General features: G+C 41.7%; 1 protein-coding gene across 2 annotated transcripts in view; it reads right to left on the bottom strand.

The window, feature by feature from the left end:
• LOC129239691 (teneurin-a) overlaps positions 1-13,865 on the bottom strand; it is a 335,619-nt gene that overhangs the window by 19,222 nt on the left and 302,532 nt on the right. For both annotated transcript variants that reach the window (XM_054875401.1, XM_054875402.1), the window contains 4 exons: positions 12,667-12,834; positions 12,377-12,569; positions 10,088-11,466; positions 7,662-8,194 (listed from right to left, as the gene is read on the bottom strand). In XM_054875401.1, the coding sequence (XP_054731376.1) occupies positions 7,662-8,194; positions 10,088-11,466; positions 12,377-12,569; positions 12,667-12,834 (2,273 nt within the window). The remainder of the gene's footprint in view (positions 1-7,661; positions 8,195-10,087; positions 11,467-12,376; positions 12,570-12,666; positions 12,835-13,865) is intronic.

The raw sequence follows: 13,865 nt of genomic DNA, 5'->3' as shown, positions 1-13,865 counted from the left end.
TAGACCCGTTATATTAAGTTGCGTTATTGGTTGCACAGATTCGATTATTTTCATAAAGTGTAACTTTACGTGGCCACTAAAATAGGTACTTTCCGGATAACTCTTGCATTTGAAGTAATGAAGCGGAATTTATTGAAACTAGTGAATTAGATGGTAAATTTAATAACAAGGGGCTTTTTACCAGATCGCGCGTGACTACTGTAAAGCTATATGTAAATACATAATTTTTTTCAGTATTCCTTGGCATTTCATCATGGAAAGACTAACGCCTCCACAACGTTTACAAATCGTTCAGTTGTATTACCAAAATCGACGCTCTGTGAAAAGTATTCATCGCGCGCTCAGGCCAACTTATGGAGTATGGCTTAATGGCTACGTTAATAAGCAAAACTGCCATATTTGGGCTAAAGAGCAGCCCGAAGCCATTCAAGAACAGCCATTAGATCTATTGAAAACAACCCTTTGATGCGGCCTATGGGTGACTGACAATGACTTTTCCAATTGGCCTATATTTCTTCAAAGACGAGGCTAGCGCCAATGTAACACTGAATGGCGAACGCTATCGCAGCATTTTAAATAACTTTTTGATGCCGGAAATTGAAGCCTGTGATCTCCACAACATTGGATGGTCCCATGAAGATGGAGCCACTTGCCATGCAGCCCGAGCAACAATGGATTTACTGTCGTCTCGGACCAGTGGATTGTCCACAAAAATAATGTGATATCAAACCTTTAAACAGTTGCGGCAAACATTTGAAAGAGATTTCTTTTTTTTTTTAATGTTATGAATGGTTCTAAACAAAAATAATAAAGATTGCCTAGTCAATTTAAATTTTCGTTGTTTTAGTTCCATTTAAAATCCAACGCCTTTAAATTGATCACCCTATAATAATTAATAATAATTTCTTACAAGGATGGACCGTGCGCAGCATTGCACTTGTTGTCAATCTTCGAAAATAAGAAAATAGAACAAAATTTATCGTTGAGTTACTTGTCACTTGGACGGTTCAAAAATTGTGTTGCCTTTAAGCCGAAAAAATCCACAAAACGATTGCACTACTGATAATTTAATTGCCACTCTTTTCAAGACGGATCTTTTCAAGACATTGAAGATTATTGCAGCTGGTGTAAACAACGTAGTATCAACCAGAAATGTATGGCGCCGACTGTATCAGGCAGAATAGGTGGTAAAGTTCCTCCGTTGAAACCAGTACATTTAAGGAAGAGGACAAATTTTGCTCCAGAGCACAGGCCATGGTGTCGACCAGAGGGTATGAAAAAATGGTGTACATACTTTGGAGCGCTGAAATAAAAATACATTTATTCGAAGCTGATGCTGAGGTAGAGAAATTCTCACCGCATCAACAAAAAAAATCAATCACGGTGGCGGCAACATAAATTTGGTACTCATTTGAGATCGCAAACGTAGCCTTTGTTGGAAACTGCCTATTGGCAACTACGCGGGACTATTTTTTATGGCATCTATTTCGATTTGTCGCAAATCACTATTAGCTGCTAACCAAAGCAGACGAGTTTTATGCTATTACTTTGTTAATACATACTAAACAATGAATCATTTACGTATTTGCGGTAGGCATAAATTTATAGAAAACACGATCGCGATTAATGCCACTTCTCGGTGGACAGAACAGCAAACTAGAGATTTGCTTACGACTGTCTTGGACAATGGAAAGGCTAATCCGAATCAATTTGAGGTAAAATTTTAACATTTTTCACTACAACCTTGTTTCTAATTTTGTTAAATATTTCTAGAAACCAACTGCCCAGAAACTTTATGATCGCGAACATTGTATATGCATTCTATACTCTAAGCCAACACAATCAATAGAACCTCCAATATTTCATCTTATTTTCTTCTTTTCTCTTCTGTATGGAAATGTTGAGGCATGGGCCATTATTATATAAATGGACAAATTTATTTGCAAGGACATACTTCAAGAAGTGATGCTAGAAGTGATTGCTGAGGAGATGTTCTCCTTCCTTCCTTTGATAAAGGCGAAAATGCAAGCCAGTCCACTGAAATTGTGAATGGTGTTTATGGTGCCGATACTGTAACAGTGCAATTGTGGTTTTAATGATTTCATTCAGGCATTTTTGATGTTAAAGAAAATGTCACTGATGCCGAAAATGTCGACAAAATCACAGAAATAATCGAATTTGGCCGGCATTTTAGTAGTCGCGGCATCATCCAGGAGCTAAACAGCATTCTTAGTGAAATCTCTATGCCTTTTTTTATCTATCTACTTTAATTCTGTTTCGCACATATTTTAATGCCCACATGAATATTTCGTTTTTGTTCCCATTGTTGATAAAAAGTAAAAAAAAAAAACTTGGGCTAGTAGTTATATTTTTTATATTGATCTATAAAACAGAAACCACATACCATTGAATATCTGTTATTATTTAAAAGCATGCCTTTGCCGTGGGAATGTAGGGAGTACCTATTTTAATGTCCATATGCGTATGTTGATTGGGTAAAAATGAACAAAACTGCATATCTGTGAATTACCAATACTTTGGATTATCTCATTTAGTTTTGCTCGTGAAAATATGAGTACAAATTAGTTTTTGAACCTACACATTTTTTTGTTTTTATTATCACTTTTTCTACTAAATATCAATACATACGTACATTTAATTTAAGCATATTCGTGCCAGAAAATACGCTGTGGTCGTATAGAAATACATTTTTTGCCTCAAATGGCGAAAATGTCCCCTTTTTTTAAGATTGGTCTGCGCTCGAACCTTTAGCAAATGTATTTGTAATAAATAATCCATATGGGCAGTTTTTAAATGTCATTACTGAATATTCCACAGTGGAGCCATAAATATCCCTCATTGGAATTCGTTAATTTAGTGAATTTATAGCCATGACCAGTTCACAATCCTTTTCTTTCACATGCACAGAGATGCCCTATTTACCTTTCCCTTATCATTCACTAAAATTCAAATGTGACACAGAAGCTTAAAACTATTCACGGGGATTAATACCTGGCTGGACTAAAACTAAATGCAGCTTACGAAGGATCGCTAGACTTTTACTTGCCAGGAGGTTCTTTGACAACAGATGTCGATGGGATTAGTCAAGTGGTTCGAAAATTGCAAAATAGATAGTAAGTATTATTTTCTCCCGCTTTCAACGGAGGTTAGGTATCTTGGAGAGGACTGCAAGATATATTGGAAGCTTCACATTAAAATTTGGGTAAAAAAAGCCATCATAGTTTTCGTCCTACAAATCTATGTGCAGCAAAAAATGGGTACTCCAGCCACAAGTTGTTCTTTGGATGTACAACGTAGTGGTTCTGCCAATTTTAACGTACGTATGCCTGATTTGGTGGGAAGCTCTTCGGAATGGCTACAATATCGCTAAACTGGGAAGGGTGCAAGGGACTGCATGTATTGGCATACCGGTGCATTTCGAACTTGTCCCAATGCTGCCTTGAATGTCGTTTTGCCTTTGCTTCCCTCAACTTTCACGTTATGTCCATTGCTGCTCAAATGCAACCAGGTTCAAGGAAATTGGTCTCTGGAGGAAATTTCTCAAGGGAAATGGTCGAATTTTTAGGCAGTTAACACTAGGGTAAGAAAAGTTAGGCATTAACGCCAATCTAGAGTTTCAGTGCATTTCTCTAAATCAGCCAGTTTATCTATTTTTTTAAAACTACCAAATGTTGTTTCAAGCAGAAGCCTTTGGGATCCTGCAGAATGCTTAGAAAACGCGGGAGCGAGGGAGGTATTAATATTTTTTCCAATAGCCAAGCGGCGATCAGGGCTATAACGACGCCATGGTGCAGATCTAAATTGGCCAACTCCTGTAAGGAGGAGATCAAATCTCTCGGGTCTGCAGATAACATTTCTCTGATCTGGGTTCGAAGGCATAGAAACACAGAGGGAAATGAAATTTCTGAACAAATCAACTGAACTGGTTACAAGGCCTCCCACCCTGTCACCGGTGTCCCTGTGGCTCTTTTTAAAGCGGAATTGCCCAACTTATTTCTCTGGAAAGCGCAGATCAGATGGAACTCCATTACTTCATGTGCAATTTCGAAAACCCTTTGGCCTCAGTACAATATACGCAGAACGCAAAAAGTTCTGGGAACTCCACCCCATTCAATTTACAAACTGGTAGCTGTATTTCCCGGTCGTTGGATGATCGGCACATTCGCGGAAAAGCTAGGTTTACCTTTTAAGTCTCATTGCAGAAGCTTTGGGGACCTTTTAGAGAAGGAGACAATTGATTACTTTTTGTGTAAATGTCTGGATTTGGCAGCTAAACGATTGAGGGCACTGGGTGTTCCTTTCTTCGACGGCCCGGGGTAGTGCGACAACCTAAGGCCCATCAATATTTCCCTTTACGTCAAGCACTCTCGCTTGCTGTAGATATCTGCCCGTTAGAGGTCTCAAAATGGTATCAAAACGGTACTTTAGTGCTACTTGGGAAGAGCCAGACTGGTACTTCACCCATCTCACTTAATCAGGATCATTTATCACTAATGTGTTAGTGTGTTTCACATGTGTATATGAATAAAACTTCCTAAGTAAGTCTCAGAATTTTTTGAAAAGCGACATATTTGAGCACCATTTCATTTACATGGTATAGGTGTTTTTGTAGTGTTAAAATTTTCGTGAGGTTTATTTATATACTGATTAAAAATATGCCTCATTTGCTTGGCGAACTATAAAATTCAGAACAAAGTTCTAACGAAAGTTGTAAGTAGAGGTCAAATTAAGTAACAGAAGTACATGTATTTAGATATTATTACATTTTACATGGAAGGAAGCTTTAAGGCACCCAACTTTGTAACGCTATGAATGATCTTAAAGGTAATATTTTGCAAATCAATTATTACTTAAGTTTAATTTATTACTGATTGGATATAAAAGTATTGTAATTACATGCAGCTATAGGTGCTGCCAAGACAATATGTTTCTAAGAAATAGTTTAGTCTCTTCCTTATATTTCAAAAAAGTAGTTCGTCTTCGATCAGAAATTAATTTAAAGTGTTTGCAAAAGTGGCCTCTAACTCAGCATGGGAAAAAGTGGCTAAGTGCAATAATTAAAATTAACAACTGATCACAGAAAAAAAGTACTCTGCCCAGATTGAAAGCTTTTATCTCAATGCATGCAAATTTCGTTGAGGATATTATTCGAAAAAAGAGACGTGAAATGGAAACTCGTGTAGAAGAACATTAAATAAAACAGGCGACCCTGGGCGCAGGACCTCTAGCTCGAAGCATTGCGGAAGCAAACCTGGGATGGAGGAAAAAATCCAAAAGAATAGGAGGGATGTTTTTAATGGAGTCACTACCGACGTAGTGACGACAAAAAAAAATTACTTCAATCACTTGCTTTAGGCAAGAGTCTTCCAGGTATTGCGTGTTCTCAAATAAATAAAGATGGTCGATTTTTTGAGCTAATTTTTATTTTTATTGTCCCTTTTTCTCTCCCTCAGATTGTTTGGAAATCTGGGCCCTGCACACAGATCATCACCGGATGTCACAATGAATTTTACCCAACTTGTATGCGAATTTTTGTATACTTCCACATATTAACTCAATACAGGGGCACGACAATTGCATTATTGTGAGAGAAAATGAGACAGAAAATTTTTATATGTCTAGTATTCCTGCGCAAGGGGAAAAAATTCAAAAATCCTGTACTCGATAGTACGAGCGGACTCACATTGCATGCCGCAATAAACGTCGCTATCGTCATGCTACAGCTGTTGCTACGGATATTGGGAATATTTGTTCAAGAGAAATTCCCCTAGTCACTTTATTTGTCGTTAGACTTGGATAGCTGCCGCTAGCTGAAGAGATATTATGGCGCAACTGTTCATAGAGTCAGAGAGCGAAATGGATTTACTGCGTGTCTGCGAAATACTCACCATTTAGGTAGTTCAGTGTAATATGTGCCTTAGCACGAAATACCACCTATTCCAAGTCAATGTCAAATATGTGAGTACAGGAGCAGGAAAGTTTTTACCAGTTATATTGCAGTTTTACAGCCAGGAATTCGATTGTAAGTGTGAGTTTTCTTACGAGAGTTACACAAGTAATTCGAATAATTTTGTAACGACGAACACAGCCACTTAAACTTATATGGGGTGGCTGTGACCTATAACTATGAGTTGTGCTAAAGTTAATGAGCAGGTAATTAAATGTCCCATACCTAACCCCCCAATATACGCCCAGTGTTAGTGGATGCCTCGTTTGCGCTATTAATCAATATTTTCCATCCTCCTCCGAATCGAAGTGATAAATCGTCTATACCGTCTGCCACCTTTACTGTAAGCTGGCTTGCACTTTTTGCTGCGCCAGTGAGTCGCGGCTGTGTGCTTGTGTGCAAAAATACACATTTCAAGGTATAAATTTGTGCGCATTACCGAGGCTTAATTAGATAAGAGCCAATATAATTAATAAATGTCCGTAGTGAAATCACCAGCAGCAGAAGAATTCGGAAAGAAAAAAGAAAAATAAATAAAAAAAAACTAATTGTAGTGAATTATCAAAGTACGGGTGGGCAGGGGCCGTCAGATGGACGGATGATGGCGAGTGGCAACCACCTCTGACGCACAAAACATTCAGCAAGAAAAATCAATAGGGGTAATTAATCAAGTTACAACAGCAGTCCAGCAGTCCAGCAGCTCAGCAACTCAGTCAGCCGCATACATCGGCTGCAACACCTAAAAGTATGCAAAGAGTTAGACGTGTCCGCTCTTGGTCGGAGCTGCGCCTGCTTCAGTCGATAGGTCAGGCCAGCCCACCGAAGCGCCTAACTGTGTGCAAAATGTGCGAGAAGGCAAAAAAGTGAAAATCAATCTTATAAGCTAAAGTTGATGGCAACGGCATTAATCACCATTGCATGTAGTGATGTATGTATGTGTATTTGTGTGTATGTATGCGTATGTATGTATGCCGTTATGTACACATTGCACAACCCCGAGCAGCAGCACATAAGAACTAAACGTAGTTACTCGCAGAGCGCTGCTGTATTTGATGGATCTGTTGAAAGAGATAGCCAAAAACAGCAACAAGACAAAACGTAAGGCATGCAACCCAGATTTGCGGACCTCGGCAAGGAACCATCCATTGTCTGACATGTGCGGTTAGGCTGGTGCAAATATGCAAAGCAGCTAAGAATTTGCAGATGAAATATGAATGTGTGCTGTATACATTCATGTGTGCATAGGTATGTGTATTGCGCTGCAAAACTGAGCCCGAAATACGTAAAATAATTCACTCAAATAATTAGCTAATAAGATAATAAAGATAATAATTTATATCGACACGCTGCTTGCAATTTTTTGCTTTCGGCTACACACACACATTTACGCCCACAAATATTCACATCTATTGTATATGCACTGATGTCCTCGACGCTCTGTAATTTACAAATCTTTTTAGCTCTGGAATTTAATCAAATAAAAACTTGCAGCAGGGACAGCTTTTCAATTTTTTTTTTTAATTTTGTCGGCGGTTTATTCCGGCATCAAATGCCGTGCACCTGTCGACTGCAAGTACGAGAGTTAGTCGTCTGCTATTTTATCATTTAATCTTGTAACTGACCTCCTAAAGCTCTACACTTTTTTTGCCAGATGTGAAAAATATGATAGCTGGCGCTTATTTGTGAAGCTTACCTTGGTCCGCCACATTAATGACACCGTCCTGTGCCACCGAAATTGCCGAAATCGCCTGGAAGCGAGCATTCGACGATAACAAGGTCTCCGCGTTGCTTAAAGTGCCATCATCATTCATGGCGCCGCCCATGCCATTCGCTGCAGCTGTTGTTTTGGCGCCTAGCAATATTGTTGTGGTTGTCGTTGGTCCAGTTGACATTAAATTACCACCGGCTACGATGCCTGCCAGTCCGCTGGGAACGCCGACCGTGACACCGACACCCCCGCCACTGCAAATGCAAGGTGCACCCACTCCCACACCGCCATTGGACGCTCCATTACTAGCAGAGACAGCGCCATTTCCGTTTCCTCCATTGCTGTTGCCGCGCCCGTTACTTCCAGCTGGTGTTGTTGGTGTAGTGGTGCGTTTCGGATTCATAGTAGTTGAGTATGCACTGCTAGCGACACCGTTGCCTGTTGATGAAAGCGCCGAGGCCAGACTGGATGTTGAACTGTTGACAGTGTTGCCATTGGAGCAATCGCAGGTTAGTGAACTGTAAATGAGAAGAGCAGAGTAAAGCGGAGGTGTTGAGAAGGGAATTGGCAAACAAGTGAAGTGATGAGTGCTTAGCTGAAAAAGTTCTAAAGTATGGGTATGTGAGTGTTTGTGTGTATGTGTGTATGTAGAAGGAGAAATGTGATCCGAGACCATGACAGTGATGTACGAGCTAAGGTCTCCGATTACACGAGTAGGCCGGAACGACTAAGGCGACACAATCACATTTGGGTGCTTACGTAGTTACGTCTGTTGGTTGTGTAGTTGTGCAGAGCAAACGTTAATTTGGTTATGAGCTGCCTGCTGCAGTTGCGTCAACTTGATATCCGATCATGGGCAGGGCGCGACAAATGAACTCGGCATCAAATGAAATCACGCGAATAAATAAAGTAAATTCAAGGATGAGACCACCGAAACGCGCATACATCGCAGCAGACGATTAGGGCGCTTAAATGCTGCTGCTTCGGAAAGTACGGCAAATCTAACGGGGCTTAAGTAATAGCACAAGCAAACGCTACTGAGAGCCAGCTGAAATGATGCACGTGAAGTGGCTTGGAAGGAGAGGTGAAAACTACAATTGTTCTCTCCAGGACATAACCCTTTGTAAAAAACAATGGAATACTAAAAATAGAAGAACATATCACAAAAGAGTAAAGAATGCCTTGCATCGCGAGAAGTGAGTAGAAAGAAGTGCAATGAGTTGCAGGGTTATCTGCGGCAAAATATGCAGTGAAAAATTAACAACTTGACAACACAGTTAGGCAAACAGCGACAGATTAACAAACGAACGAACCAACCACCCAGCCAGCCAACCAGTCAACCAACAAATGAGCCAGTCAACCGCCCGCCTTGCTGTTCTGCTATTCTGCCACTGTGCGCTGCTGTGTGTGTGCTGTCGGGACCGGCTGGGCTGGGCTCGCCGCAATGACGGAGCACTGGTTGGAGAACATGCAGCTGGCACTCATAAGGACATGTAGATATATCTCCCACATGCTCCAGCTTGACAATGTTGTCAGCTGTTGGTAACGATGAGAGCCGGCAAGGGAATGAAGGAGCAGTTGCAAAATAAGGACAAAAGGATGGTGAATTGGAAATAAAAATTGTGATGGAAGAGCCGCAAATGGCGCTATGCATATTTGAGAAGATTGGTTTGCGGGAAGCGCGGTGCAAATAACTGATATGTTTAGGTCGTTGGCATTTGGTGATAGTTTTATTGTTGGCTCGAAAAGAAAAAATGATCAGGGATTAAAATTAGCGCTTACGATTGTGCGATTATTTTAAATTCTAGACTTCTCGACACTAGTCCGTGTGGGCAGAAGTGTGTGTGTGCTATAAGAAAATTTTTTTTCTTCATTTTGGTGTTTCGTTCACGGAGATTCGAACCGACGACCTCCCGAATGGTAGTCACACACCAGCTCATTCGGCTACGGCGGTCTAGATGTTTTCGAAATCATTTGCATACCCTGTAGGGAATTGAACAATCGTTTAGCGTACTTTAAAGGCATTATTTCTCAACTACTTGTCACTGGTACTTCGACTGCTTGACTTAATTTAAATTGACTAATTTTTTATGCCAACGAGCTGACTCCTTCAGCTATTTTCAGCTTCGTTTCAATTAACTGTAATCTGGCTATTTTTAGGCTGGTTTTTAGTGAGTTCGTTAATAGAAAATTAGTTGTTCGACTGATTCTTATATACTTCTTATTTTTATTTATTCTTATTTACTTCTTAATCTTATTTATAAATAAAGTGGCAGTACCAATAATGGCACACATTTAAATCAACTAAAGTTGCCTATTTTAGTAATCGAGTGCGCAATTCCCAGCAGGGTTGAAATGCAGGTGGTTTGTGTATTTCATATAATAGTTTTTAGAAACAAGTTCATCCTTACCCCAAACCTTCTTGCTTTCCGGCAAAGTAACGCATACTTCCCGCCGTGTCCACCACTCGTATCGAGTTCACCCGCCGCGAGTCACTATCGGCGATGTACAGATCCCCAAAAGGTGAGAAGGCCATTGCAAGCACTGTACCCAGTACATTTTCCGATGTCTTGTTGGATTTATCCTGCCCATTGTTGTTGCAATGCAGAGGGGTACCAGCCACAACGCGTATCTTCATGTCGGACGTTAGGCGCAGCACCAGCCGATCGTCGATAAAGTGCAGCGAACCATCTAGTGGACTCAGCGCCAAGCCCGTTGGCCACTGTAGTTGCGCTTGATTTGCCATTAACGTACCGGAGCACGGTGCTGGACTCCAATGGTTGTGGTGACCATGATGTCCAATCAGTGTGTGTATAATTCCCTTGGGATCAACCGCTCGGATGTTAGTGCCGTCCGCAATGTACATGGTGCGATCAGCCGCAATGGCTAACCCTTTCGGATGCGAAAGTCGAGCTTGCAATGCAGGGCCACCATCACCACAGTTGCCTTCATCTCCGGGTATGCAACGCTGACCGCTGCCCACAATCGGCTCGCTGTTGATGCTGGGATCTTTCACTTTTTCCAAGCGTAGCAGTCTTAGAATTTGATGCCGCTCTGGATCGGATATGTACAGGTGGCCATCTGCGGGCGAAACAGCGAGGTAATACTGATAGGAAACTTGTGTGGCACTCAGTTGCAATATGGTGTAGACTTTGCCATCCGGTGTGATGCGGCGCACCAAATTGAAGTCACCCACATAAAGGCTTCCATCTGGGCCGGATGCCAATGCAATGGGCGTGAGTAGTTTGGCATCCTTGGCGATACCGTTGCAGTGGTCTGGGCAGTTGAGCGGACGCTGCAAGCCGGTGCCCATCACTACTTTTACTGTGCGCGGGTATTCCTTCATGTGGAGAGTGCTGCCATCGCCTTTCTGCAGTATACCTTCATGGAAGTTGTAGTGGTGGTGAATATCCAGACCCCAACCACCGATATCAGAAATATCGACATCATAACCCTGTAGCTTGGCGGTCTGCGTAATCCAAACTGGCATTTTGCAAGTCGAGTGTTGATAGCCGACCGAGATGCGGGCGATTGTAACGCCGTACACCTTTTGGCGATAGACATTGCGTTTGTTCCAGGCGAACGTGTGTATCAGGTTCGGATCGGCCTCGTACGTCTTCACATGAAGTGCACCCTCAATTTCAACGCCCACATGAACATGAGTTAGAGTCTTTGGTATTTTTTCGGCGGTTAGCCGCATGCGTACGATGCTCAAGTAGCCAGATGCTTGCGACGACTGATACGTAAGATGCAAATCCGAGCCGGGTATCTGTATGGACTCTTGTACGATCTAAAAGAAGACAAGTTTATTAGTTAAAATACAGGAATGTAGAGTCAAAATGTTCAATGTCAGTGTGCGCAGTGTTGAACATTAAAGGCGGAAGTTGAAAAGGAATAGTTTGTAAGGACGAAAGCAATTCGGTCAAGTACTCCCGTGACCCTATTTGAGCAACGTGAGGGAAAACTTAGAGATCCGCAAAGTTTATTTTAATTTAATTAAAAGCTCGGATAAGACAGCTGATGTCAATGCCAGCAGCCAGAGGCCAGCACGGGGACGTGCAGCAGCAGTGGCGAAGCGGTGCCAGCGTAGTAGTTATCCTTGGTGCGAAAATGTGAGTGCTTTTGTTATTGTTGTTGGCGTCTGTGCTTCTGCAGCAACCTAAGCTCATCATAAATAATGCAAGGACGAGTAGAAACTTTTCCCTCTGCACTGGCAACCTCCGCATGAGCTGCCGCTATCGCCACTGGTGTAACCGTAATGTTTTTAATTTTTATATTGTTTTCTTTCCATTCGCCAAGGAAAGCACATGAGTGACTTTAAGTGCAGAGCAACTTAAAAAATAATCAAGCACATCATAAGCTTAGACGCTCTGGGCCGCAGGGGCGAAGAACTGAAAGGTGGAGGAGGTTAAAGAAAGCTGCATCCTGCGGTGTATTGTTGCACTAAAGTCTGCTAGCAAAAGGTGAAACAAGGCCAACGGACACGTACAAGGATGAAAGTCCATCCACCTACTGTAGAGAGGGACACTGCATCTTAACTATGTTGCAAGAGCCGCGGCTAACTAATTAAGTTAGAACAGGAAATTCTGTTTAAGCTGGTTAGAACGGATAACCCTCCTGAACCTTGCTGTAGGAATGGGATAAATAATAGTCGAAGAAATGGACGCCTTGTTGTGTGTTGTTTGTTTGCTTCTACTCACCTGTGTCTCGGCAAATATGACGCGCTTGCCGGGCATGGCGCCCACGCCGTTCGGCATCCAAGTGCTAATTAATTGGGGTTTCAGCTCCTCGTGGTCATGCTCCACGCATATTTTGCTTACATCCACTTGCTCATCGGCGAAGTGGTAGAGTATAGAGTTGAGGAAGGTGAGCGCCGGATTCATGGGAGCCACTCTGTAAAAACAGCAATGCAGAATTTTATAATCATTAAAATTTGATCCGGGCGATTTAATTACACAACAACCACGGCCTTCGATTGGCTAAAACTTACTTTATGCTGCGGCCATTGCTTTCATCGTCGTCGCTCAATTGCATCTGCACGGGGGGCAGTACCACAATACGATTCCATGGCACAAAGACGGTGCGCGTGAGTGGCCTGAAGGGTGAGCGCTGGAATTGCAACGTCACTGCCCCACCACCGTTAACGAGCACATCGAACCTGTTCGGTGGACAAGGAGTGGAGTGTAAGTGGAGGAAAATCAATGAACTTTATTAACTAGCATACAATTTGGCATAAAATTACAAATCAGCGCCAGCATAGCCAGCAAGCAAGTTAAAATGTATTCGGATTACGTATACGCACCACCCTCACAAGAAAATGCCGCGCGTGCGACTTAGGTTGCATAGTCGCCGACGATTGGGCTCTAATTAAACATAATTTATGAAGTCTCAGGGACGATTTGAAGTCTGTGCGTGCAAAACAAGTACGAGCATAGAAGCCGGTGTGGCTATTTGATGGCTGAGCAAAAGCAGGGCAGCAGTACGAACGCGCCCATCGATGTTTCCCTGTTGCTTTATTACGTAAATTCGAATAGAGAAACTACAACACTCACTCGAATTTGCGCCTAGGAAGACTCGCCATCACATAAAAGCTACGCTTTTGGCGCTACAACACTCTCTTGCTTCCACCATTCCGATTTCATAACAACGCTTCTATGTAGACATCCGTGTGGTCTTTTTCAAGATTTTGCTTTTTTTCTTTGCAAAATAAATCTTACGGAATAATAACCCGGCAGCGACCGTTGTCCGCTGGGAGTTATTGGGAGTTGGTGTGATGCTGAATCTCTCAATTAATAACAACTGCAGCAAGAAATATTGACGATGAATGAAGTAATGCGCCAAGATGTAGTTGCAGGTGGAGAAATGTGTATTGAAATGGAATGGAATTACTTGAAGAAAAGTTACGAGTCTTAATTAAAAGTGTAGTCTACTGCATTGGAAAATAAAAACAGCAAAAAATCGCCTCGAAATCTCACGTAAATTATTATTATTTTTTTGTTGTAAAAATATTATATGTTTTTTCACAGTTTAATTAAAAACTGTATCATTTTCTAACCGAACTGCTTACAAAGTTAAAGCAGCAGATGTTATCAAATGGGGTTAGGGGTAACCCTTCATCCAATAACTGGTGAGAAATTCATTAGTAAAACAAATGGAACCGATGCTTAATCGCATTCGGAAACAACTTCC

Source organism: Anastrepha obliqua, chromosome 2, assembly GCF_027943255.1.
Source record: "Anastrepha obliqua isolate idAnaObli1 chromosome 2, idAnaObli1_1.0, whole genome shotgun sequence".
NCBI lineage: Eukaryota > Metazoa > Arthropoda > Insecta > Diptera > Tephritidae > Anastrepha > Anastrepha obliqua.
The sequence above is the reverse complement of the archived record's forward strand: the minus strand, read 5'-3'. Positions and strand labels throughout refer to the sequence as shown.